Source organism: Corvus cornix, chromosome Z (genome assembly GCF_000738735.6).
Source record: "Corvus cornix cornix isolate S_Up_H32 chromosome Z, ASM73873v5, whole genome shotgun sequence".
NCBI classification, from domain to species: domain Eukaryota; kingdom Metazoa; phylum Chordata; class Aves; order Passeriformes; family Corvidae; genus Corvus; species Corvus cornix.
Window position 1 is genome coordinate 67036119 of NC_046357.1, and position 27165 is coordinate 67063283.

The 27165-nt window shown below is 38.6% G+C and overlaps 1 protein-coding gene across 5 annotated transcripts in view; it reads left to right on the forward strand.

The window, feature by feature from the left end:
- MCC (MCC regulator of WNT signaling pathway) overlaps positions 1-27165 on the forward strand; it is a 186562-nt gene that overhangs the window by 54653 nt on the left and 104744 nt on the right. The window contains exon 1 of one of the 5 annotated variants that reach the window (XM_010391362.4): positions 13565-13588. The exons of the other annotated variants lie outside the window; for them this stretch is intronic. Coding sequence (XP_010389664.1) covers positions 13580-13588 — 9 coding nt within the window. The 5' untranslated portion in view covers positions 13565-13579. Of the gene's footprint in view, positions 1-13564; positions 13589-27165 lie in introns of those variants that run through there. 5 annotated transcript variants of the gene reach the window in all.

Sequence of the window (27165 nt, forward strand, 5' to 3'; positions counted from 1 at the left end):
TAAATTTTATGAATTACCCTCAATAACCTTTGTAGAATTTTTTAAATGCTTCAGAAGGTCGTTGCTGGATATTATTGCAGATTATTTGGGTATCACCATCGAATGCATCACAAAATAGAAATTTACATCAGGATTATGGCCATCTCCTGATAACTGAAATGAGGTACTGTTTTAAAACAAGCCATTTATACATTTTAAAATATGAGGCTATTTCAGTGTTTGCTAGAGTCACAACAGCGCCTCTGGTTTCTGATCAGCCAGAGCAACTTTTTGAAATGTTTCCAAAAAAAGTAAATTGTTTGGTTGCAGTGATGGAATTATAATTGTTAACGCAGAACTGTGATTTATGGTTGTGATGACAGAGAAATACAAGATCATTACTATGCTATGTGATAAGTCCCAAACTATTTCAGTGACAACTCAGTGTCCTTTTGAACTGTGTCCGCAGAGGTTTGGCTAAAGCTGGTGTTCCTACAAAGCAGCACAGGTGCCTGTCTTGAAAAGTCTACGTTTTGCAAACTGCAGACCCAAAAGTATCATTTGCTTGCAAAGACTTTGTGTTATCTGGCCTCCATCTACAAGTGGCTGTGATAATCCTACCCCAAACTGTGCTGGTCTGCTTCCTATCCTTTGGGTGGCTGAATGCCTCTAGTTTGATAATCTTTTGAAGTTTGTATCCTATCTAAATTGCAGAGGTTGTATACCCTTAAGCTGTTGCCAGGTAGGAGGTGGTAGAATCTACCTGGCTGTTAACTGCAGTTGGGACTGATACTGCTGCTCTTCAAGTGGCTCATCAGCTGAATCTTCCTTCCTTTGCCTGTATTCACGTGCTTGAGATGCGTTTTGCAGCCATGTACCGAAACCAAAGTGGATATTGTCATCTGCAGAAAAGACCAGGTACCCGCTTTAGAATGATGTACCGAGGACTCCTTTGCTGTCATACATGTTTAACTTCTTTTTTTTTTAACATTACATGTAAGATGTTTTATCTTCATGAGATAAGTTCATTTTTCCATCCCTTAATCTATTTTTTCCCTTTTCTTTTGCACAGCATTATATAGCATAATTTTTTTCAAGTTTCTGATACTGCTCTTGTCTAATTTACTGACTTAGGTGGTTCTTTTTATTTAAACTGATTTGCAGGTGTACTTGGATCTTTTTATTTAAACTCATGCTGGTTGACCTGTTCATCAGCTGGTTCTTTCTTTTGGTATGTTGTAATCTCTCTCCTGTGGGAAGAGAATTCTCTCATGATGCTTGCTATAGCACAGGTCAGCGATCTGCCAGGTATAACTCACCTGGTGGATGGTCTGGCCCATGCTAAGTAAGAATGCAGTTAATTTCAGTGAAATGTGTAAGTAAAGTAAATCCTTGAGAGAAAAATTTTTGTCTGCCTGAAGCAAATAGCTGCCTGCTGTATGTGAAGGACAAAAATTGTTGACAGTATTTCCAATTACACTTTTCTTCTGTCTTATGAGATGCTGGATTAAAGAGTGGACAGAATCTATTTCTCCTAATGGATAGCTCCCCTGTGGAGCAAAGTAGGAAAAAAGTGTACTGATTCATAACTGTCAAGTCATAATTGCGTGGAGATCTGTATTAATTTAGTTACTTGGTGAGAGAGATCTGGAAAACACAGAACTTTTTTTCCATGCTTTCTAAAACTTACAGATTCTGTCTCACATCCTGCAGGGTTGAATACCTATGAATACCCATAATTATCTTTCTTTGTGAAACTCCATGTGGTTGAATTTCAATACCTACCCTTTCTGGAATGGAAATAAATGTGCTAATTGCTTTTCATGAAGGTAGGCTTTCTCCTTCCTTTGAGAATTTCTTGAACTTCCTATATTTCTGTATTGTGTGTTAGGCTGAATCTCTTTTTATAGCATATTTAAGCACTTCTAAATGTAATGATTGATGCCAATGAGTTATAGGCAAGTGGCATATCTCATTCAAAATGTTACATAATCATATTCTTCAGTAATGAGATGTCATTTCCCATTATAGAATCACAGAATGGTTGAGGCTGTCAGGGACCTCTGGTTGTCACCTGGTCTAAGCCCCTGCTCATGTGGGGTCAACTAGACCCAAGTGCCCAAGACTGTGAAAAGCTTTTGAATATCTCCAAGGATGGAGACTCCACCACCTCCCTGAGTAACTAGTGCTCGGTCACCCTCACAGGGAAAAGGAGTTTCCTGATGTTCAGCGGGAACCTCCTGTGTTTCAGTGTGTGCCCATCGCCCCTGTGCTGTCACTGGGCACCACTGGAAAGAGCCTGGATCCATCCTCCTTGCACCCTCCCTGCAGGTGTTTATGTACCTTGGTGAGATCCCCTGAGCCTTCTCTTCTCCAGGATGCACAGTCCCAGCTTTCTCAGCCTTTCCCCATAGAAGAGGTGCTGGAGTCCATCTATCATCTTGGTGTCCCAGTATGTCCATATCTGTTTTGTACTGGGGAACCCAGACCTGGACTCAGCTCCACCTGTGGCCTCACCAGTGTTGGGAAGAACAGAAAGCTCACATCTCTGTATCTGCTGTCCGTACTTTCCTAATCCAGCCCAGAATACCATCCACCTTCTTTGCAGCAAGAGCATGTTGCTGGCTCACATTCAATTTGGTGTCCACCAGCTTTCATAGGCCTCTTTCATTTCATAAACTTACCCCATGGGACTTTTCCAAGGAGAGGTCTGAGTGAAATCTACAGTTGTGATCTTGATTTTTGACCATCTCTCTCCTCTCTGGATCATAAACTCCAGCATCTTATGGTTATGAGAGGGGTCAAATAATATTTCTGTAAGTGCCAAGGACTGTTGTGCCTTTGAAGATAACAGGAGCACGATATATATTGGAACAAAAAAAAAGGTATTTTTTTTTAGAAACATCAAGGGAACTTTCTGTGAATAAACAAAATATTCACTTGCAGAACATTTATTGAGTTAATTCTGTCAGAAATTTCTCTGTCTTGGAGTGGCAAGAGAGGATAGTATCCTACTATGAATAATTCCATTTAAGGAATTAGTAAGCTTCAGAAACTGTCAATTTATTAAAAATTTAATTTCCTTCTGTTGAATGGTATGATTAGAATTTAGTAGATTTTTTCATTGTTCTGATTTAAAAAAGAAAACCAAGGCAAAGTATTACAATGGATGACCTATAGTGATTTTTAAAAAAGGAAAAAATAGAAGGGGAAAACTTTTCCACTGTTTGTCTTTGTGCCCTTGCTGCTAATTTTTAGAGCAAATTACAGTGGCTTTTCATGGAAGATGTTTTCCTTCCAAGAGAACAAAGGAAGAATTTTGCAGTTTTAGTTCTTACCAGATGTTGACATTATGTATGTTCTGTCTCATATAATGCTGCCTTCATAAGGATCTGAAAAAGCAGGACTACAGAAATAAATCACAGTAGGGAAGTTTAAATTTAGATTTTGTTTTTTAAATACAGTAATGTGGGAGTTTCTAGTGATAATGAGTTTGCTGTTAATCCAGAATCCAGCTCAGTTTGTTCACTTAAATCAGCTTTGAAGTTAAACTTAGATTTCAAAGACACATTCATAGTAAATTCAATCTAAAAAGAATGTGAGTAATTCCTAATGTGGGTATGGATGTCCTGGTTGTTTAGTACTGCACTACGCCAAATCCCTGAAGATGACAGACTTATCTGGTATATCTGTGTGTTACTGTCAGGGACTAATGGGACATCATTTCTGAGAAGCAGGAAATTCTGCAGAGATTAAAATGCATATATGGTCTGGCTCCTTCACAGTGTATAATCACAGCTCCCAATGGATCAAAACAAAGTTAAAAACTAGCGATTCCCTTCCCCATGAGAGGACTGTTTCTTAGCAGCACTCTTCTGTCACGGTCGTGTGAACACTGGTGCTTGGCACAATCAGGATGGAAACATTCTACAGTGTAGGAAAAGCTGAGAACAGGAATCAGCATCCATTGGGAAAGGGGGAGGGAGAAATAGACAGTTGTCTAGAGGATATACACCTCAAACTTATGGTAAGAAGTTACATGAGTTTCTTACTTGTGAACTTTTGCCATTGCTGATTCATGACTTCAGAGTGTTTCAGGGCATCATTCTGACAACTGAGTCAGCATTCATTTTTTAAATAAGAGCAGAGATTTTACTGAGAAATTAAAATGCTGGATTCATTTGGTCTTTTGGAGTCAATGAAGTAATTCACAGTCCAGTTAGTTCAGTTTTTCAGTGCTTTCTAGATTTTTTCTCCCCTGGGCTTTGTCTAAAGCTGCACTATTTATTTGTCTGAATGGGAATTGTGAACAGTTGGTAGCCTTAAATTATCAATCTGACTTATCCTGGAATGGTTAAAGGACCATGTTGCCAAGATTTAGTGATCATTATTTATTTAGACCAAGTGTAAAACCCTGTCTTGTGTACAGAAAATATAAATAGAACAACTGATAGAGTAAGCTTTGTGTTAAATTTGAAATGCCAGTAATATGCAGTACCATTGCCATGACAGTGATGCTTTGTACTTTATAGTGCATTTCATTTAAGGAGCTGAAATAAGCTGCACACCATTATTGATGCAATTCTGTTATTGTAATGTATAAGAACTTACATTTCAATTTATTAATTTCACTATATTACCATGATTTATCAAAAATGTTATTAATGAAACTAATAATTCAATTGCAGTTGCTTGGCTTGGTCTTGCAAAGAGGAATGTATCTAGCTTGGAGCATGGTTATGAAATTATATTTAAAACCATATTTTTAGAGAAGCAAAGGATTCTAGAGGATTTTATTGATAAGCTGAATTGGTACAGGTTTACTTTTTTTAAGGATGACAGTGTTGTAGGTTTAATGCATATTTGGTGGCATTGCTTGAAGAGATGATGTGCTCTAGTAACTTTGAGAAAATAGATTTTTTGAAAAAGGTGACCGTGACACAGAAAATTTCTAGACCATGGGGTCTTCCAATTTATGTATTTTAAAATAAATTGTTAGAGTCCTTTTTCTCCTGCTTATAATAGTTGTATTTAGAGTCTGGAAGCTCAATCAGCAGATGTTTATTGAGTTTTATAGTTTGCCTCTGGGTAGGCTTTTCTGCTTCTTTGTTTTCTGTGCCTGCAGCTCATTTTCTTCTGTCCTTCTTAGAGCTTCACTAAATGCACTGTGTGTTCTCAGCTTTCATTAGCCTTTTCTTTCAACCCTCTTGCAGCTGCTAATTTATTGTTGCTGCCCTTGATCCCTTTGCCTTCTGCATGTACCAGTCTACCTCTTCCCTGTCTCTGTCTGCTTATTTATGGTTGCACTTCAAGACTGCAGGGTCCTCTGGAGTTCCCACTGATACTCTTCAGTAAAGGAAGAAGGAATCCCTCCTCTTGCAGGGCTGACTGTGTCAGGCTGCGAATGCTGGGAGAAAGGGGTTGGTTCTCTTGGCACAAAGGCAAGCTTCAGCCCCGTGATTAATTAGCGTGATGTTGCAGCAAATGAACTGTTGCAATTAAACCAGTGTAGTAACGAAACAATGAGCAACAGCCCTAAGGCTGGCACAGGCAAGGGGAGGCTGATCCCGGGTGGTGTTGGTCCAGCCAAACCACTTTTTTTGACACAAAACCACTCCCGTTGTGTACCCATAGATACAGAGTTCCTGACAATTAAACAGTATTTAAAAGCCTAATGATAAAAGTAAGATTTACAGAGAATTTATGGTTTTTTGCCTTAGGAGTTGTAGTTTTTTGTTGTGGGATACTTTGTTAAGCTTCCTTGACAAACTGGCATTGTGAGAGGGGTTTTCCTGGAGACCTCAAAAGTTGTGATGGCCACGCCGAGATTTACTGAAATTCCTGTGTCACACTACTATTTTGCAAGAAGCTGGCTCTTCAGATTTTAGGTTTGATTACTACTGACCGTAAGCAATAATAGATCTGATGAGGGTACCTTTACCTTTCCCCTGTGAGCCCTCATGCAATCTCCTGAAATACCCTCCTCTTCAGTAACTTTTTTCTGCTGTGGCATTTGTAAGCTGTCTGAATGTAGTTAGTTCTAGTTGTTCTGAGCTATAGTAACTGGCAAATGCCGTATGCCTAGAAGTTCCCCTACCCCAGTGCCACTACTGTTTCTTCTTCTTGCCTAAAGCCAGTCTTACGGCAGCTTAAAAGGGAAAACAAAATGTTTAAGCAGAGAAGAAAACATTACTGAATGCTTTGATGCTCTTCTTTCCTTAAAAGAGATTAAATGGCTTTAAAGTTTAACTTAGTTCTGTTCCATCTGGTGGTTTACTAACTTCTCTTTGGCATTTTAACTGAAATTAGGAAAAGCAATTGATCTAGATAAACTGAGACCTTTGTGACAGAGCGAAGACATGGACGTTTCAGCATTGCTGCACTCTCTCGTGGTATTAACCCAAGTGTTTTGCTTCTGGTGCTGCTGCATTTCATGCGTAAAGTTTTATATGCAGAAAGATAAAGACCTGGCAACATCCTAGTAAGTGGTGTGCATTTCATAGGTATATGCCAAATACATTGATTATGATTATGAACTCATTCCACAATAATAATTTTTCAATATAGATCAAAATCTTCTTCACTTAGTAATTTTAAGCCCCACAAAAACATTGCTTCTCATTGGGCTGAACTAAAATGAACACTGAAGTAAAAAGATACTGCAAAGGACAGAGAGTACAGTTCTTTGCTAGGTCATGTTCCAAGAAGTATTTTTTTGCAAGCCTGACAATATTTCCAAATTATAATTGAAATGTACCCCTTTAAAATTCCATGAACATAAAAATAATACCTTTTTTTTTGTTCTTTTTTTTTTGGTGAATCTGCTTTTTTGTCAAAGTGATTTAAAAAAAAAAAAAAGTGCAGTCCTAAACTACCTGGAAGTTGCAGCTGTACAGCACTGCTGAGAGGGTTCTGTTTGGTTTTAGCAAGTAAAATACTTCTATGTAAGACTGGGTGACAGGAAAGAAGTAACTCATTGACATTGTTGCGTGATAAAGAGTTGCTGCCAAAAAATATTGGTTGTCTTAGTAGTAGACTAATGAAGATTGCATAATTTTATGTTAGTTGGACAAACTAACATTTGAGGATTTAATTAATCTTGCACATGATCAGTGTTTACTGAGGTAGGCCTGCCCATGATTTTAGTGAGGTTTTTATACGAAAGCTGAAGTTACTAGTATGAAATTGATTTCTGCTTTTATTAAAAAGCTCAGTGCAGATTTAAAAGTAGCATTTTCCAGGTGTTTTGTGGCTGAACGAGAACTGGTATCCTGTGATCCTGTTGAAAAGGTTTTGTGTGTGTCGGGACAGATTGTAAAAGGTATTTTTAACTATTCCAGAAAGTACATGTTTATAATGTGAAAAAAAAAATAAAATTAAGAGCAATTTGATCTTCCACTTCATTGAAGCTCGTGAACTGATTGGTGATGGGTTGATTCCATACATGGAATAAATAATTAAATTCCTTTAGGAAAAGGAAAATCAGTGCTGAACCGAACATAAGTAAAAATGCTTTCCTTTTGGGTCACAAATGGCAATGTAGATGATCTATTACAGAACTTTCTGCTGGGGTAGCTGCAGAACATGATCAAAACCACATGTGAATTTAGTATCCTTGAGCCTTCTAAAGCTGCAGTATAGTCAGTTGGTTTTTGTGGCATGCAGCTTTTGAGAATTACAGGAGGATTACTTGGACCTTTTTTAACGTGTAAGATTCTTGGCATGAATTCCAGTTGAGGTGAGGCAGAAAGCCATTAGAGACAGCAGAGATTCCAAATGGCTAATTGTTTTAAAAGGAAGAGCAGTAAGTGCATGTAGTGTATTTGTCCCAGGGCAAGAGGAAACTTGGTGATCCTTCCCTTCCCATGCTTAATTTAAGAAGAGTAAAAATACTACTCTCATTTGCATCTATTTATTTACCTTTACAGAGTTGTTCTGAGCAATAGTCAGTGATTTCAGTGTTCTGAAAACACAAAATGCTGTGTATCTACTATGTATTATTCATCCCTTTAAAACATCAGTGGTATTGGGAAAAAGACGGCTGTTTTTCATTTAAGTTAGAAGAAGATAATCTGTAGGGAAAGTATTTGCTGATGGAAAGAACCAGACATTGTTGGAAACTTTTTTCTTATGCTAAATTATTTGCAGAATCATGTTTTGGGAAATGAGGCTGACACATTCTGCTCTGCAAGTATCTGGATTTCATTTTTTCCTTCTTTGCACAATTGATTGGAATCTTTAAAATCTGGCCATTTGTTTCTTATAAACTGTTGGTCAGTAATATTCTAGCTTTGTCCTCACCCTGCTGTAGTCTAAAAGGACCGGTGTACTATCATTTTTTGGCTCTTGGGATGTTCTATTTAGAGCTTTATCAGAGTCTCTAAAATATTTCTCCCTCCTCCCTTTCCTTCTGGCTCCAATTTTGAATATATGAGAAATAGAGATGTTTTGAGCAACGCCATGCAGGTTTTCTGTTGCTGTTGTGCCAATATATTTTTCTTTACTAACAGTGTGACATTAAATACTTTTTTCTGTGTTTTTTTTCATGTTTTCCTATTCCTGTAAGCCCAGCTTTCTCTGGCCATGTTCCAGAGAAAAGGATGCTGTTGCCCCAAAGGATTATTTGAATTATATATATAATGTAAAACCTGACAATCTCAAGGTTATTTCTTTATATCAAAATGCTGATCTTAGTCTAAGCATGCTAGAGAATATATCTGAGAGTCTTACAGCCACCATGAAAGTAGACGTGGTGAGAACCCTCTCTTTGCTTTCTAATCATCCTGATTAGTTCTTGGTCCTAATTGAAGATTGACCATTTGACATATTAAATTAATATGCTCTTTTATTGTGGTAGAAATAATAATCTAAAAGTAATTACTTGGGCAGCTGTCTGATATTTTGAAAACCTTTTCTTCTATGATTCGTGGAACTGACTTAGCTGTTACTGAATATCCAGACTGCCTAATGTCCAAAATAGTGTTCTGTCTGCATCTTCTGACCAGAGTATAGGTATCAACAAAGCAAGATAAATGGCAATAATTGTGTCTTATCTTTGTTATGATATGTCGCTAACAACACAGGTTATGGAAATTAATGGACACCTATTAATGCATCCATTTATGTGTCATGTCTTTAAAGCAGGTGGCAGGCAGTACAGGAGAGTTTTCACTCTTATCATAGATTTTAGCAGATTTTAGATTTTCCATTTAAAGAATTAGCTCTTCCATAAAACCCCTGTTTCGATGTTTCTCTCTGTTTTAAAATACATTGTCTGATAATAGTGTACTTTTGTAGCTTTGGCTGAGGTTCTTGGGATGACAGTCTTTTAACTCCAGGGTACATGGTCTAACATCTCTCCTTGGCACTTGGTTCTCTCAAAGAGTTTGTTCTATTAATGTCTGTTTAATCTCAAATCAATTAAGCATTTATTTTGCATTGGATTTTGTCCAGGTTTTATCTGTTCCTCATGGTTACGTCATACTTTCTTGACTACAGTAAGTTCACTATCTTAATGAAGCAAAGATTTAAGAGAGCTACTCTCCCTTGGTGACTCATCTGCAAAGAATAACAAAAGGGCTTGACATAAGAATAAATTATTCTTAACAGACAGTGATTGGTCTTGATGGAGATGAAAACTGTGGATGAAATAAAACAAGGATGTCATGCTCATTTCATAAAAACTACCCTGGTATAATCAGCATGGCTTTCAAGGGGTCAGAGGTCTGTGCAAGTCATGAGGAATAATAATTTTCAGAAACCACGTCTTTTTGGTCTTATTGACTGTATGTCTTAAGAGCCACAATTATGCAATGCAATTAATCATCAAGGGAGTTTGGGTTTATGGTACATATTTGAAGTAAACTCTTTTTTAATTGCTGGAGCTTTATCTTGTGGACTTTGACTAAGTGCATTAGTAAATGCTTAATTTGAAGGGATTCTGTCACCCTGAAACATATGCCTATTACAGCTGGTGAAAGGGTCAGTAGCTCTGACTCAGGAAGAGGTGACCGGTCTGGAGAGATGGTCCCGAAAGGAATTGCCTTCCCGAGGCCCGGTGTCTTCCCTCAGCTGCTGGCAGGAGGGCCCCTGCAGAGGCTGTCGGCTCTTTAGTGATTGTCAGCTCGTGATTCCAGCTCAGCTCTGCAGGGCAGCCTCCAGGCCAAGCCAGACCAGAGAGAGAGACGAGAGGCTCGTGTGGCTGGTTCCGCACAAAGGTAGCTTTATTGTCGGTCCGTACTCCGGCGAAGGGGAAAGCCAGGGATGAGAACTCTCCCTCTCCACAGGGGCAGAGGGCTAGCTTTTATAGGGATACAGGGGATGAGTAAAGGCCAATGGGTTACAAAGGATCTGCATAGGGTCTCCTAAAGGATTGTGGGTCTGTCTTTTCTCGCTGTGAGTAAAAAGGTTAGCTGCTTTCCCAGGGAGTCCTGCTGGAAGATTGAGCAATCTCCTTATCTCAGCAGACATCCCTCCAGGGCAGGGGCTGGGCATACCCCACATACTCCTATTTAATTTTTTAATTCCTATTATTTGAGAGGAGTCTATTTAAAGCAACTCCTGTCAATTCCCTTGCCAGCAGTACGATTTCATGGCCACTCTGCTTTTTGCTTTCTTCAAGGTGTTTTTCTTTCCAGCAGTCAGTAAGAAAATTAATTAGTGTAAAATAAACTTCCTAAAATATGCAAAATGCAAAATACATTGAGTTAAGAACTTTTCCCAAGCAGTAATTAATATTGATAAATCTGGTGTTGTAAACTTGTTATTAATACTTTTTTTTTTTAATTTAAGGAATTTCTGAACCTTCTCAGCATTCTGACTATCGATTCTTATGTTACATCCTACTGCATTCAAAAGTTAGCTGAAACTTCAGCTTCACATGTACTGCGTGAAGGATCTTGACAGGACAGCTCCTGCCTATCTTGCTGCAGCTGTCTGAGAGGCTGCTGTTTGCCAGCTGTCTGCACCACCTCTATGGGCAGCTGCTGTTCCAACAGGTCCCTCTGCTTTCATTCTAAAGCCCAGCTTCTTTCATTTTAAATCCCTCTTCACCAGAACTACTGTCCTCCCTTTTAGGGCACTGTGGACAATCCAGGTGGGACATCTGGCTGAAATGCAGCCTGGCATTGGTCTGTCATAAACTCCCAACTGAACCTTAGGGTCGTGTTCTTTCTGAAATGATCCTCAGGTTCTCTTTCTTCTGTGCTCTCCCTTTTACAGCCTAATGGATTGTTTACAATGCCTAATTCTGCTCTTCTCTACTTTCTGCCCTTCTTCCCAGAACAATATAGATCCTCCAATACCTGTGTTCATCTTAGTGTTTTCCCTATTTTTTTTTAAATCACAAAACTCGTCTTTAATATTTATATGGGTTTCTGTATCTCTAATTATATTTGTAAATACTTTAATATAAGACATTAAGCAGTACTGCCCAGTGTTGTTTAATTCTTGTTTTGATCTTGAGTATTTCTAGTGTATTGTGTTAGTATTGCTTGCTGTGAACTTGTGACTTGGGAAGTGTCCCTTTCTTTCCTTTTCTAAGTGCCTGTTATTTGATCAGCTGTTTTAACAATGATTTTCCCGTAGTCAGTGGTATAACAATGATTTAGTCTGACAGAGATACAGCAACTAAACATTCTGCAAAATCAGAGGAGTCATCCCATACAGTTTTTTGTTGGTCACAGCTGGTGACTTTGAGGCTCCACAAGCCATTCCAAAGACTTGTATACTGACACATAAATAAAATACTCTGTTCTCTGAGATTTTTGAAGTCTTGGTGAGACAAAATGCTGTGAATTTATTTTGATGCACTTAAGGTTGTAATAGATAAAGTGAAGTTGTCATATTTATGCATCACATTTATATCACTAGTAGGCTAATCTGACACCTTTAAGGATGTAGTATTTTTAGTCAATTATTCTACGACTTCTTGCCAGTTTAACTACAATGATGTCCAAGTTGGTGGTCACAGTTAGGATAGCTAAAAACATGCCTTCACTTTACTGCTGGCTAGGGTAGATGTCCTGTCAAAACTCCTGAAGTGTAGACCTGGTGGGGAGTTCCCATTTATTCCCTCTACCGGAATGAAGAAAGCAAAGTTATGCTCCAATTATACTTTACTTGACAGTGCAGAAAAATACATTGATACCACATGAAAAACCCCTTCAAAGCAGCAGAAATCAGTTTCTGCAACAAAATTCTTCCCTCCCCCTCGCCTTCCCCGGCCCTTTTCCCTTGCATGTAAGGTGTGCTAGCCTTTCTGGAAGTGTTTTCAGAGAGACTGTATATGCTGTGAAAGCTTAGGCTGTGCCAAATGCAAAATCTCTTCTGCTCTTTGAAGTTTTAAGTTTACCATACCTCTGGTCACCTGGTCAAGGATGTGATGGAAGCTTGATAATATGTTTGAGGAAACCAAGCACAAGCAGACTGCCAAAGCAGCAAATAACTAGGTGCATTTTACCCCTCTTTTTGTACATATTGTCATGCCCAGCAGGATAGGGGCGCAAGGAGAGAAAACCTTCCTTAAATGAAGAGTGAAGCAGACACCTTAGGGAATGTTATGCAAAATGCCTTAAAAACATGAACTGGGTGTGCTTACTATGAAGTGATACCATAAGGACCAGCACAGCTACTCTTAATTCTTGGCATTCCCAAACTGGCTACTTTTTACACATAACTTTTTATCACTTGTTTTAGAATCCATCTCATATCACCTGGAATGTATTTTTTTTTCACAGTTTCCTCAAATCAGAGTAGAAACGTCTGTCATTGGCTTGAATTGTTATTTTTTCCAGCCAGCCTCTTGCTGGTAGCAGAAGAAAGAGCAATAGAGTATTCCCAGTGCTTTTACTGCTTTGTGGCACCCTTCATGCCAGCCCTTTGCAATACCAGGCATAGAGTCTGTGAATAAGACTGCACATCAGGCCAGGTAGTGCTCTGGAAAGTATCACCCTCTTCAGATCTTTCTCTGAAGAATTAAGTCTTAACACAAAGTGTCATGATTCCAAATGTACTTAGTACTTCATTGCAAGCAAGTCACATTCTAGATGAAAGCCCTCAAACTCATCTGCTGGGTATCTCAACCAGGTGGGGTTTTTGCCTTTGTGTTAACTTACAGGTGTTTTCTTCTGTCAATCTACTCTTGCCACTAGAAATGTCTCAGATCTATTAAAACAGATGAAAAGGAACATTGATAAATAAAATACAGCTAGTAGAACTTGCAAAATTATTATAGAGAAGTAATTTCTAAAATGTATAGAACAATCTGCTTTAAATAAATGTAACTTCATTATACCAACATTCAATAAATAATGTTATTGTTTGGTTGCTTTGTTTTAAACACAGGAATGGCTTCAGTTATGTATATTTTATTCCAGTAGAAAAAGTTGGGTCTGTAACTTTTATTTACTTACTTTTTGCAGTCCAGACATTCCCTGAGCAAGTATGCAGCATTTCTGAAAATAATTTCTTCTAGACTGAAGTGGACTTATTTCAGACTGCTCTGCTGTGGTTAGAACATCCCCCAGTCAGAAGCGGGGTGCTTATAGCACTGAACTAATCCCTGTCTACTGCAGCTTCCTGAGGTTTAGAAGTTAATGGCATGAATAAGGTAATTCTTTTCAGAGTAAATTCCAACTCACCTTATTCTGTGTTTCTGTAATATTTTCACTTCCCAAAGGTAGCGGGAAGATCAGTAGCTCATTGCATTGATGCATTACTTTGAGAATGTTTTCTGAGTAACAGTCAACCTGCTCTATTAACATTATTCCATAGCTTGCATTTTTGCCAAAAAAAGAAAAAAATACAACCAACCCAAACCACAAACCAAAAACCAGATGCGGGAAAAAAAAATGGCAGCGACTGTTTTTCCCTTATGTGTTTTGCCACAAGCTCATCGTGAAAATGGTGAAATCATGAGAAGGTGTCCAGTTGCCTTGGAAGTATCCTCATAGGAGTTGCTATGCTTGTTGTACAGTTGGAGTATCCTGTCCAGTAAAAAATATCCTAAGGTCACATGGCTTTGGATGCTTCTCTGGGATATTTCTTCATTAAATTAACTTCTCAGTATTTCCATTTAATTATGGAGTAATACTGAATGCCATTTTCCAGCTGTTCTGGTTACTGAAATACAAATTTCATTAAAAAGATCACTAAAAGAGTGTTGACTTCAACAGTTGATGCCCTGAGTTGATACTAAACTCTGGGATTGTCCAGTGCAGCGCACACACAGCCTACATCTTAATTTTCCTCTGTCTTAATGAGTTAATAACACAGTAAGAAAACCAAAACTGCAGCAGAGCCACATGACAACAATAGTTCTGTCAACTCATTCATCCATCTGGCTTTTTAATTTTAAAACAAATATTAGGAGTTGTTGCATGGCTTGGGAGGTAGTTAAAGTTGTACATCTATATCCCTACAACGATTTGCTCAGGCTTAGAATGGAACTATTTTATCAAAGTAAAAATACTATTGTATAGTTCATTTATCATAAAATCTATTTTTGAAACTATGAATATATATTTTATTCTCAAATAAGCCCTGAGGAATTGCCTATTTTGGAAATAGTGAAACTTAGCTAAAACATATCAATTATGAAATTATTCCTGGCCTACTAATTTTTGCTGCTCTGAGTTTAGACACTGCTGCCAGTGAGATGCCACGGTCTAATTCTCACCACAGAATCATCATTGGTTCTGTAAATAGCTTTAATCAAATTGTTTAATTTCTGTTTCTGAATTCCCTCTTTTTTAATGGACACAATTTTTTACAGTTGTTTTTTTCTGAAGACACTTACCTTTTATGCTTATATGAAGCATCCAGATGTAATTTTTGTTTGGTTTTTTTTTAAACAGACTTAATTTTAAAATGTAAGGGGGGTGTACAGATTAGAAGCAGTAGTGCAGATTGAAAATCAAAACTGCTCATTGAATTAAAGTGTGGGTCCTCTCGGGTTTTTTATTTGTTGCTATTTGTATTTTTCCTGCTAGTAATATGCCACAGAATATGCAAAGTAGATACATGAGAAAACTCCATGAACTCCTGTCTGTGATCACATGAGCCTTTCAAGAAAGTTTAGTGATTTCTGGGTTTCTTTTAATCTGTTGCTTAAGGATGCAGGCACCAGATAGGGTTTAATCAAAAACAAGGGGAATAAAGGAAGAGCAGGACAGATGGAAAGGAAGCTTAGTCCTTTATATATGACGCCTCACCCAAGGTTATGTAGAATTTGTAGAGCTTAATTTCAAGTACTTTGTCTTCCCAGTTTAGGCTTAGATTCATGTAGTCAGGTATATCCGACCTTCAGCCAAGGCCCAGCAAACCGGGCCTTGTGTGATCCTAACCTGTACCTGCAGGTAACAAGATTACTTGTGTTATCTATGGCTGTGATTTAATATCCATCAAGGGCAGCAGTAAGAGCCATAGCACTTCTAAGGAAAATTAATTTGTAATTGGAGGTAGGAGAGAAAGACGTGAGAGTGCAGCATAGATGAACACACTGAACACACTGTCATGGTCTAAATGGGTTTAATTGTTAATACTGTGCTTGAGCCAGCAGCTGATGCAGCAGCAAAAGAGTGGGAGAGACATACAATATTTTATTTATCCTCTTAGAGTTGAGTCTGTTCAGACCTGTGCTGACAAAACTGTAATGCCTTATCTACAGATTATATAGTTCCATTGACTGTTTTTATACATGACCCTCTATTTGGTCTTGAACATGAGTTATACTTATTTACTGTGTGTAGTTCTCCTGCCCTACCCTTGAGGATTTCTGTTAAAAATTATGCACCTACACACCCCCTATTATGGCTCATCTCTCAAACCTCACATCAGTGTGCTGGTTTGCTGCTGTGACTTTTGGCTATTTAGGCTGTGAAAGAAATTGCATATCCTTTGAAAGTACCTGTACCTCAAGTGTTCTTCAAATGCCAAGAAGTACTAGCAGGGCCCTTCCAGACAGGAGTCTCTAGATGCTGTAGTGCTACCTTTTGTAATTTGAAATAAGTGTGGTATCCCTTTATAGATGAGTTTTTTGAATGGGAAATTGTTAGACTATTTGAATACTCCCAATCTGTATTTCAGGAAGCGAATTCCAAGATGTCTCTCCAAATGTCTGCAAGACTGTAATCCTGTCTGAATTGAGCTTTCTTCACCTTTTATTTTCAGTTTAGAAAAATCCCCTAAGTTTTCTTGTAACATTTCAGAGAGGTACTGGTACAGTCTGATATTAACCTCCACATAAAAACAAACAGGAAAGCTGTTGGTATGTGCTCTACTCTTTTCCATGTAGCAATTAATAGCTACTAAATTATAAGTAGCCAGGGTGCTAATTTGGTGGCCTGAAATACCTGAAGCTAGAAGGCTAAATACAATTTTAATATATGTGTCTAATAAAGTAGTGAAAACCAGTAAATTCAGTTAGCTTCTGTCCTTTTTTGATGTATTTCTTCAGAAAACAGCCTATGCCAATACTTAGCAGAAGACGATCCTCTGAATTCTTTCAGGCTTTCCTTGGTCCTCCCAAATCTGTTTTCTTTGCTTGTCCACATGAAGGATATTTTAACTTCTTGAGCTGCTGATGGTTCAGTATGATACTATTTTGCATCTGAGGTGGACATCCTTATTCTGGTCCAAGTTTTCACCTTCTTCCACAAAGGGTAGTCGTAACTGTAACTGAATTTCTTTATAATTTTAAAAATTTATGTAGATTGCTTCAATACTATGCTTCAGATTGCAAGCAAAGAGGTAAAGTAATACAGTATGCCTTTGCTGTATTTAACTGTATGTTTTTGAAGTCTGTGTCAAATGTATTTACCTCAGAACTTCGCTGGCCATGGTCTGCTCATTTAAAGAGTAACTGCAGCAGTCTTGTTTTTCCATAGTCTCCTGTGTGTGTGGTGTGTTAATTAGTTACTGGTTAATACAATTCTGGATAAATACAAACTAGGACCAAATAAGTCTGCCAAGTAAGTTATACTCAGTAAATTTGGCCTTTAAAACATTTCTCTCATGCTATATAGTTTTCCTGGCTAGACAAGCCTTGAACAGGATAGTAATGGGCTTGTGTCACTGTTTCTGCTGCTTGTTAATACCGTGTTACTATTTCCTTGTGTCTGCTGTCTTCTCACTCTATCACTGCAGATTTTTTGCTTGTCCAGGAGGCCTTCTTTTGCAAAAGAATTCATATGTACAACAGTAGTGCCACAGTCACTAGAAGTTATTTTTAAAAAAAGGAAACTGAAGTGTACAGAACACATAGCAAAACATGAAATATTCTCTGGCCTATACAATGGAACAATTTTCTCACTGTGAAATTGCCCTGGCTGTAATTCAGGAGTTAAGTGCTCTTCATAAAAAAGACGTCTGGTTTAATGCCTTCTCTCATCTTCTTACTGCAAGACTATTAAAGCCCTCTCCAACGGCATCCAGATGTAAAGATGTACACAGGCACAAACAAATAGAGAAAGAAAGAGCACTTGCCTTGTGAAAGACAACTCTTTGTAAGAGTTGAAATAAATAATTTCCACTTTCATGCCTTCATTGTGAGGAGAAAAGGCCACCTTTGTCCTTTTCCTATGAGTTAGTGGTTTGTACCAATTAGTTAATGACATTGTAAAGATGAACCAACAGGCAGGTGAAGAAAAACAGGACCACGAGCATTTATGAAGAGTGGGAAATCTCACTGAAATACAAAAAAAAATAATTACAAGTGACAAACGTTAGTCCAATGGAATAGTATTTGGTTTTCCACTCATTTACTGTTACAAGGTATTACTCCGTACAGGAACCTATCTGAATAACCATATCATTGAAACATATTAAAGGTGGAAAAAAGAAATTAGCAAAACCAGTTAGAAGACTAGAAATTAGTGTTTGTCCAAGGGAACTACATTGCAGCTGAATTTTCACCAAAATTCAGAAGACTTATATAGTGACCTCCCATGGGAAGTGCTAAAGATTCCATGACTTGGGAAGCTTACACCTACTGGTAAGGTTGCATTTTCATCAACATTTCTGTAATCTTTCAGTTTGGTGAAAGTGCAAAACCCTCAATTTTTAACTCATTACTGGTTAGTTGGTTTGAAGAGTTGTTTGTTTAAAGGGTAGAACAGTGTATGATAACTGAGGCATTACTTTTGTGAATCAAAACTATGTGTCCTTCATTATTTTGTTGAGGCCAGAGGCTGAAAACCACTTTTTACATGTTTTCATTGTTTTAATGAAAAATTGTCCTAGGACATCTTGAGTTAACCAATACAATTGTAGTTAGTTTTCCCATTTTAGCATTCAAACACTTCGTGTTGTATTATAAAAACAAGTTTCAAAAAGAGGAAGAATGTTCAATTTTGAGTGTTTAACACAGCTAAAACTAGATTTAGCCATAATGTGATGAGCATTTGTGCATGTTACTGATTTCATAGACTCATTTAGGCTGGAAACAACCTTTAAGAACCGAGTCAAACCATTAACCCAGCAGTGCCAAGTCCACCATTAAACCAGGTTCCCATGTCATCTACGCATCTTTTAAATACTTCCAGAGATGGTGACTCTACCACTTCTTTGGGCAACTTGTTCCAGTGCTTGACAACCATTCTGGTGAATAAATTTTTGCTTATACCCAACCTAAACCTCCCCTTGGGACCATGTCCTGTCATCCTGTTGCTTGTTCCCTGGGAGCAGAGCCCAACCCCCACGTGGCTGCACGTTCCTGTAAGAGAGTTGTGGAGTGTGGAAAGGACCTCCTGAGCCTCTTTTTCTCCAAGCTGAGCCCCCCCAGCTCCCTCAGCTGCTGCTCACTGGACTTGTGCTCCAGCCTCTTCTCCAGTTCCGTTCCCTCCTCTGGACATGCTCCAGCCCCTCAGTGGCCTTCTTGAATTGAGGGACCCAGAACTGGACACAGCACTCGAGGTGTGACCTCAGCAGTGCCCAGCACAGGGGGACGGTCACTGCCCTGCTCCTGCTGCCCCACTATTGCTGACACAGGCCAGGAGGCCCTTGGCCTCTTGGCCACCGGGGCACAGCTGGCTGATGTCAGCTCCTGTTGACCAGCACCTCCAGATCCTTTTCCAACAGGCAGCTTTCCAGACAAATTTTCCCTCAGACCGTAACACTGCAGGGGTTGTTGTGACTCAAGGCAGGACCCAGCACTTGGCCTTGTTGAAACTCAGACCATTGGCCTCATCCCATGGATCCAACCTGTTCTGATCCCTCTGCAGAGCCTTCCTGCCCTCCAGCAGATCAACACTCCCTCCCAAATCAGTGGCATTTGCAGTATCAATAAAGATATTAAACACTGATCACAACACTGGACCCTGAGACACCACTCTGGTACCCAGCCACCAGCTGGATCTAACCCCTCCACTCATTCAGTGCCACTCCCTGGGTCCAGATGCCCGGACAGTTTTTTCACCCAGTGACACTGGACCTGTCCATGCCACAAGCAGCGAGTTTCTCCAGGAGAATGCTGTGGGAGACAGTGCCAAAGGCTTTACTAGAGTCCAGGCAGATAATATCCACAGCATTTCCCTCATCCACCAAGCAGGTCACCTGCTTGTAGAAGAAGAGCAGGATAGTCAAGCAGGACATGCCTTTCATAAACCCATGCTTGTTTATCTTCATAGATGCCAATTCCATGCTTCAAAAGTAAGCATGTTTATTTATTTTTGTTCAGTGCTCCAAGCTCTGATCTGTTATAGGATGTTGGACCTTTCATTATTATTACTGAAAATTATTACATTATTACAAACGTGTGCAAAAACCAGAGTGCAACTCTTTATTCTGCTTACTGCTGCTTACCAAAACTGGTAGAGAAGCCTTACACTGAAACTTAAGAAATTGTCATTCTGACGAAAGCTTTCTGGACTAAAGTAGTATAAACAACTGTTTCTGCCCATGGGGAAACTACCTGTGTTTGAGGAAATAAAACTTCATTTATTTCTTTTTTGTATCATTGTTCAAGTGCAAAATCCTGGATTGGTAATAGAATATGATGTTATCTGTATACTGATGGGTTTTTTTGGTTTTGTTGGTGGTGGGTTTTTGTTTGTTTTTTATATCTCACTGCTCAGTGTGCATACACACATATATTGTCTTACCTCATGGTAATTCCATGCAATGATTTTCAGCAGATTTTTTTCTCTTGATAATTGATTTGATAATTTTTATTCCTTCTGATATTAATCTACCCATTAGCCCTGATGGTAGTCAACTGGAAGAACAGGAAATACTGAAAGAAACTTTTATTTTCTCAGCCCTTGTGATTTTGCTGCTGTTGCTCAAGGGTGTAATTCAAATACAGAGTGCAGAGCAAGTGCAATAAGATTTCCATTCAATTTAACAGTCTAAGAATTTTTCAGGTTTTTCTTTATTCCCCCTTAGGACAAATGTGTCACATGCTGCTTTTTGTCCCCTGCTTGTCTCTATGTCTTTTCTTTAGCTATTCTAAATCAGTGTACTTCATGAGAAAGGGGACAGGTCAGTGAGAGAAATGGTTTTCTCAAATTACATACTGCTCGTATGTGGCTGCGTTTGTATTGGATATTATAGTTGTTTTGTTTCAATGACAGGTCTCAATCTAGATTGTTTTATTCAGCCTCTTATCTCCTGTTTTGAGATCACAGTCTTTAATAAAATAACCCTAATGCAGTAATATATATAGACCTTAAAATCAGTTTATGTTCCTTTCCAGTAATCCAGAGATCTAAAGCCTTTTTTCTCTGGCAAGTATTCTGTTCTTTCTTCTCCTTTTGTTCTGGCTTCTTGAGTAGAAGCTGGTTCACTCTGCAAGAAAAGAATCTTAAAAATAATTTTAAATCATTTTACAGATAGTACACAGTGGGACTAGTAGATAACTATTGGGGATGTTTAATAAAATCTATTTATGCAAATGTTTCAAATGTTCAGTTCAGCCATTAATGATGGTAAAATACATTGTGTTCTGCAGAAGATGTCTCTATTGCAAATCCAGCTGCGGTGAGGCTGGAAGTGGCTTCTGCTTATCCCACACTTCCAAACAAAACAGAAGACACAGCAAACAATTCTCTTTTTCAACCTTTTAGTGCCATTCAGGGTCTTGAATACTTACTTAAACAATGAAGAGATGAGTGGTTATAGATACAGGGTAATTTTTAATGAAAAGAATAATCACAGAGTCAGTGATATCACAGAGTCAGTGATAGCTGGAGGCTTGACTAGATTCTGCCAGGTTCTGTTTCATGGAGCATCTCTTGGCAACCCCATCTGTTGCTTGGCTGTCCTCATAGGGAAAAGGTTGTTCCACACATCTGGCTGGAACTTCTGCTGTTTTGACTTATTTTCATTCTCTCTTGTCCTCCCACCAAGCTGGGAGCATGGCTGTACCTTTGTGCTAACCTCTTGATGGCTACTGGCAGGCTGTATGAGGTTCTCCAAAGCTGCATCTGAAGTTCTCACAGCCTTTCCTCAAGTGCTCAGCACCCTGATCATCATGTTGGCCCTTGGCTAAGCTTGTTCAGGTTCCTGGATGACAGGACAAGGGGGAGTGGCCCTAACATGAAGGAGGGTAGGTTTAGATTATATATTAGGAAGAAATTCTTTTGTCTGAGGGTGGTGAGATGCTGGCACAGGTTGCCCAGAGAGGTTGTGGACTCCCATCCCTGGAGGTGTTCAAAACCAGGCTGGATTGGTCTCAAAGAAACAGGGTCTAGTGCAAGATTCCTGCCCTTGGCAGGGGATTTGGAGCTAGATGATCTTTGAAGTCCTTTCCAACTCAAACCATTCCATGACTCTATGATTCAAATGTTGTTCTGGTGCTCTGAGGCCCAAAACTGAACACACACTTCCAAGAGGTAGTCTAAAGAGCACACAGTAAGTGGGAGTATTCTCCTAACTTCATCTGCCATCTGCATTCAGGATACCATTATCCTTATTGTTGTCACTGTCCGCTGTGAGTACCTGTTCAGCCTTTTTTTCTTTTTACCAGCCCCCTTTCAGCAATGGTTTCCAAGTCAGTCAGTCCCTAGCATGGCCTATTGCGAGTTTAGTTCATCTTATCTGCCAGAGATTGCATTTGTCCTTGTTGAATTTAATGAAGTTACTGCTGGCCCACTTCTTCAGCCTGTTTATTTCCCTCTCAATGGCAATCCTGCCCTTGAGTGTATCACTGAAATGGAGGTTGATTGAGATAATTAATAATGATAACCAATGGTGAATCAAAAAAAGAACAAGATACCATAATCTTTGTATGATACCATCTCCATTAAAAGTAATCAAAATTGTCAGGCACGGTCCTACAATTCAGCAAGCAGCTGTGGAGGGTAAATTGGAGCAAAGTGAATGTACCCCTTTTTCCTCTACTAAGAATAAACACGTGTTTATATTGAGATACGCAGATACTTATCCATTGTATCCATTTGGCTTCTATTCTAGCATTGAACATACTTTGCTGTTGGCTTCTGTCAGTTACTGATTTTATTTTCAACCATCAATTCTTGGATGTAAAGTAATCTGCTATGTAGGAGAAATTGAGTGTGGGTTCCTGCATTATGCTTAATGGAGTGGGCTGGAAGATAAACCTGTTTTTTAACTGCAGATGTAATATGTACTTACGTGTGTGTCATCAAAGCTTTTTTTAATATCTGCCTTCCCTGTCTGAAATAGGAAGTCACAAAATATAATGAGAAATTGAGAAAAGTAGAAAAAATGAAAAGGAATCTGCAATGGGCTATATAAAGCTTCCAGAGAAACTTTCCAGATGTTGCATGTTGGTACTAAATAATAAACTATGCTGTCAAACATACATAGCTCAATTACAAATTACTGCAACGTGTATTTTCAGGAGACTTGTCTGCAAAAAATGATCTGATAAACTTTTATAGGTAATGGGAAATATTGCTGGGGATAGTTCTCCTAAAGGAACTAAGGGAACCTAAGACTGAAAAACAGGAGCAGCATTTAAGAAGAAGCTTTCTTTTATGCAGGTAGGCTGGGTGCTTATAAAGGTTTCTGAGAAACAAAGGTGTACTCAGAAGTAAATTAAAACCTTGTTATAGGTGAAGTATTGAAAGTATGGCTCAAATATAATTTAATGCTGAAAATAAGAAGCATCAGGAAGATCAAAGTTGGTAGTTTTCCTGAGGGCCTGAGTTATATCCAAGTTACTGATACATATTTAAGTTGAGTAAAAGTGGTTAGGAGGCTTTTGTTGTTGCTGTTAGTTCCTTTGGAAGGATTTTTTTAAATCTTTCATTATATGGATCTTTTTGCATAAAACCTCTTGCCTCCTCTCAAATGCTCTGTATTACTTCTATAATTTCCCCATGTCATATTTGACCCTTTTGTGATACTTCCTTTGAAATCACAGGACTTGAATTCTCTTGCGCAGGAAATGAGTTGGTGGTAGAGGGATCTGTTTGATATAGGATCCAGGGATGTGTTGCAGGATTTTTTCTGTGACCTCCTGTAATGAACCTTTTTCTTCACTGATTAAGTTTCAGTAAAATTTTTGATTTCATTCTAATGCCTCATTTTGGCATCTTAGTCTAGCATTACTTGCTTTTTCTGGCATGCTGCCTTGGTTAATTAGCTTTGAAATGGTTTGCTTACCTCTTATTGTAGTTTGCCCACTAATAGAATATGATTGTAGAAATGAGCAGTTAATGTCCCAGTGCTAGGCACTGTATGAGCTGTAAATGGTGATTATTGTTAATGAGCAATCAGGAACATTGTATTCATATGGGAAGGAAATTGCCCCATTTCAGGAATTTCCAGAGTAACAGAAAACTGTTAAAAAGAGTAAGAAATTTGCTTTCATAACTTTCTGGGTCTTTGGTGAACACTCAAGATTGTTCTGGTAGGGTAACTATTTTCCATAGACTATTTTCACATTTGATTGGAAGATGTAGTGTTCAGACATTATTTTCAAAAAACAATACATGAAATACTTTTTGCAGAATAAACTAGGTTTGGTCAATTATATTTAAGTATCATTTCATGGTTAATATGGTAAAAAATTTGCCAAAATAAGTAGATAATGCCAGGTCTTCTGCGATTTGATTTTTTTTTCATGAAAACATAGTGAACAATTAAAATTTAAAAATCAACTGATGACAGAAGTTGGATACATAATCCAAGTATAATCTCGGTTTTTTAAATTACTTGAAAAAATACTGTAGTTGAACCTCATTGAAAAGAAAGTCTACCTGAGTGTCATTTGAAATTGTGTGATTGGATGCTTTATTGCTGTTGCAGTGCTAGACATGCTAACTTTATATGAGAATAGTGACTAATTTTGAAACTTCACTAGTCACCTCAAGTTTGCTTGATTAATTGAAGAACTAGGTACAATACTGGTTGATGTGAAGGAGAATATGGCAGAATACTGAAGACTATGGCTTTTTATGCCTGGATAACTTCTTTAATTCTGTCAATTTGACAGGGCATCATTAGCTTTTCTTGTGTGATTGATGTGGAAGAAGAAGAGAAAGTGTTTTTTTGTTTTCTGAAGAATTACATGTAGTTTCTGGTGCTACCAATGAAAATAAAATATCAAGACAACTAGAGCTTATTAAGCCACTTTAAATGAATGAAGAGTTTGCCTTTTAAAATTTCAGAATTGAACAAGCTTTGCAAAACCTAGTGCCAACTAGAGAGGTGTTTATCATGGATGAGTTCAGACATTATTGGAAATAGATCTCTGACATGTAGTCAGAGATAGCACTGGCATTTTAAGACATGCTGACCAGGTTAAATAATCACAAAGCAGATTTAGACTAGAACATGTATTGAAACTTTCCTAATTACTGATTTAATTCCACTTCTGAATCACAACGTCTCAAGCTGTTCCTTTCAAAGTTACCATCAAGTCAGCAAGGATAGACTGTGCTACGTTATTTAAAGTTTCACAGCTGTCAAGAAAATTTGCCTGGATTTGAGCAGGATTTCCTTCTGGAAATCAGAGTAACAAGGAAGTAGCAAAAGTGGTTAAATGATATTTCATAACGGACTTGGCTGCACAGACGGAATGTTAACAAGTAGAAGGTCATATCCTGTAAATGCTCCCATTTCTCACTTTCCAGTAGTTAACAAATTGTAACCAGATACAGCATGCAATGTGGTCAAATGTAGCATTTTAAGAGGAGATTTTAGTAGATTTTGAATGTTTCTGTGTAAAAGTTGGTAGCAAATTGTCTTCTTTAGGTCATTTTGAGACATGTTCCACTGCCTTATTTTGGGAAGAGAATGTGAAGAGAGAAAACGGATAAATAGATAAATGGAAAGAAAGGTATTCACACTTGCAATGTCTCATTCTGTTGGCCATTGATTAAACGATCCTTCTGCTTCTGGTCTCACTTGAGTGCAGTTATTCAGTGTTAGTGGATCATTTCTGCTACCACAGGGTAGAAACTCTCTAATGATGCAGTGTTCATGTGATGTTTATACTTCTGCTGATCTGCAGACCTACACAGAAGAAGAAAATGTGATTTTTATTTTTTTTTTTTTTTTTGTGATCAAAACTTGTCTCGGTCTTGTATGTTTACTAAAGATTTATCTTTCAGTTAACCCACTTTGGGCTGAATTTTGACTGGGGTGTAAAGAGTATTGATTTCAGTGCTTACCCGTCCATGCTAATTAGGTCTCAGTTCAGCTACAATCCTTTCTTCCAGGAGTATTTCTAACAATACCACTCTTATCAGGGCAATCTCATCAACAACCAAAATGTTCCTGATAGCAGGAGCAGTAGTCCTGAGGTCCTGGTTTATTGACTGTGAGTGAAAGCCATTCCACTTTGTCAATAGTTTTCATATGTGTGTTTGTGCTGCTGAGCTACTCTGGAGAATGGCCCATGCAGATTTTTTTCTTTACCTCTTTTGATTAGATTCCCTCTTGCAGCCTTGGTTTCTTTGATTATGGAAAGAAACAGTACCATTCTTGGCATACCAGTAAACATTTTTCTTCTGTAGGCACAAACCTCCCTCTCCTGTGTATATCTAAAGTGCTCCCCTTGCTGATTGATCACTGATCTCATCCACCTGCTTTTTCGGCTGTACTGTGTTAGACTGGCACTGCCATTTTCATAAATAACTTCTCCCCATCTGTTTTCCTCCCCTTTTCCCCTTACTCTGTGTTGTTTCAGATTCTTTCCCTTTCCAACCAGTATTTCCCTAGAGGTTGTTGTTGTTTGTGAAAACAAGTAATACTGAATATGAGGGGAAGTGAGGTAGCAGGAATTGTTCTTGCTTGCTCAGGCAGCAGTCAAACAAGTGGCATGCAAGCCAAAGGATTTGGCCTGGTGAGGAGGTGGAATGCTCCGGGCAGAAAGCAGGGGCAGGGCCGGCACTCTCATGTCTTGTGAGCAGAGTTTCTGTTTCACTAGTGGCTGCCCTGCCTCTGGAAGCTTTTGCTCGTCTGCCTTCAAGGCACTGTGTCCTATGTGGGCTGAACCAATTGGCTGCGCATACTGTGAGGGTCTGGAAAGACACTTGTGGGAGTGGCACCTGAGAGCTCCAGGTTGAAATGGAATTTCTTTAACAAGGAAAACGAGCTTGGAGGAGTTGCAAAATTTGAAATGATAAATGTGAAGGTAATTTCTTCAGCTGAGTAAGACCTAAACCTATAGGACCTCAGATGAGAAGACAGACTACTGGATGGTGTGTGTTTCAGACAGTGGCTGAGAATAGATGCTTTGTTCAAAAGTAAGGCAGTGAGGTACTGCTGGGCTCCACCAGATTCCAGCAGAGAAATTTCTGAGCTAGAGCTCAGAAATTTGAGGGTAGGCCATTCTGCTTAATGGTTTTTGAAGGCTTTTTCTTGCCTTAATGAAAAGAGTTCTTTGAATCCACGTAAACTGCAAATATCAACTCTGTGGTAGGGTGGTGGTCCCAAAAACTGGTGGCATATTGTGCGAAGGTCCTTTTTTGTTTGTATTGAACATGACATCTAATTGTTTTCAGTGTCACAACTTTATTTCTGTATTATGAGATAATGAAGAGTCATTCCTTGATTTTCTTTTCCTTAACAGTCAGGATTTCCTTAACAGTCACATCTTTATTGTATTCTGATTACTTTGCTTGATCTAGCCTTGGATTGTCCTTGCCATTCATCTTTGTTTTATTCTGTGCTCGCTAATGTCTTTGCATACCTGACTGAGCTGTCACTTAATAGCCTCACCCTCAGAATGGCACACTGGGTTTCGTGTATGCTCAG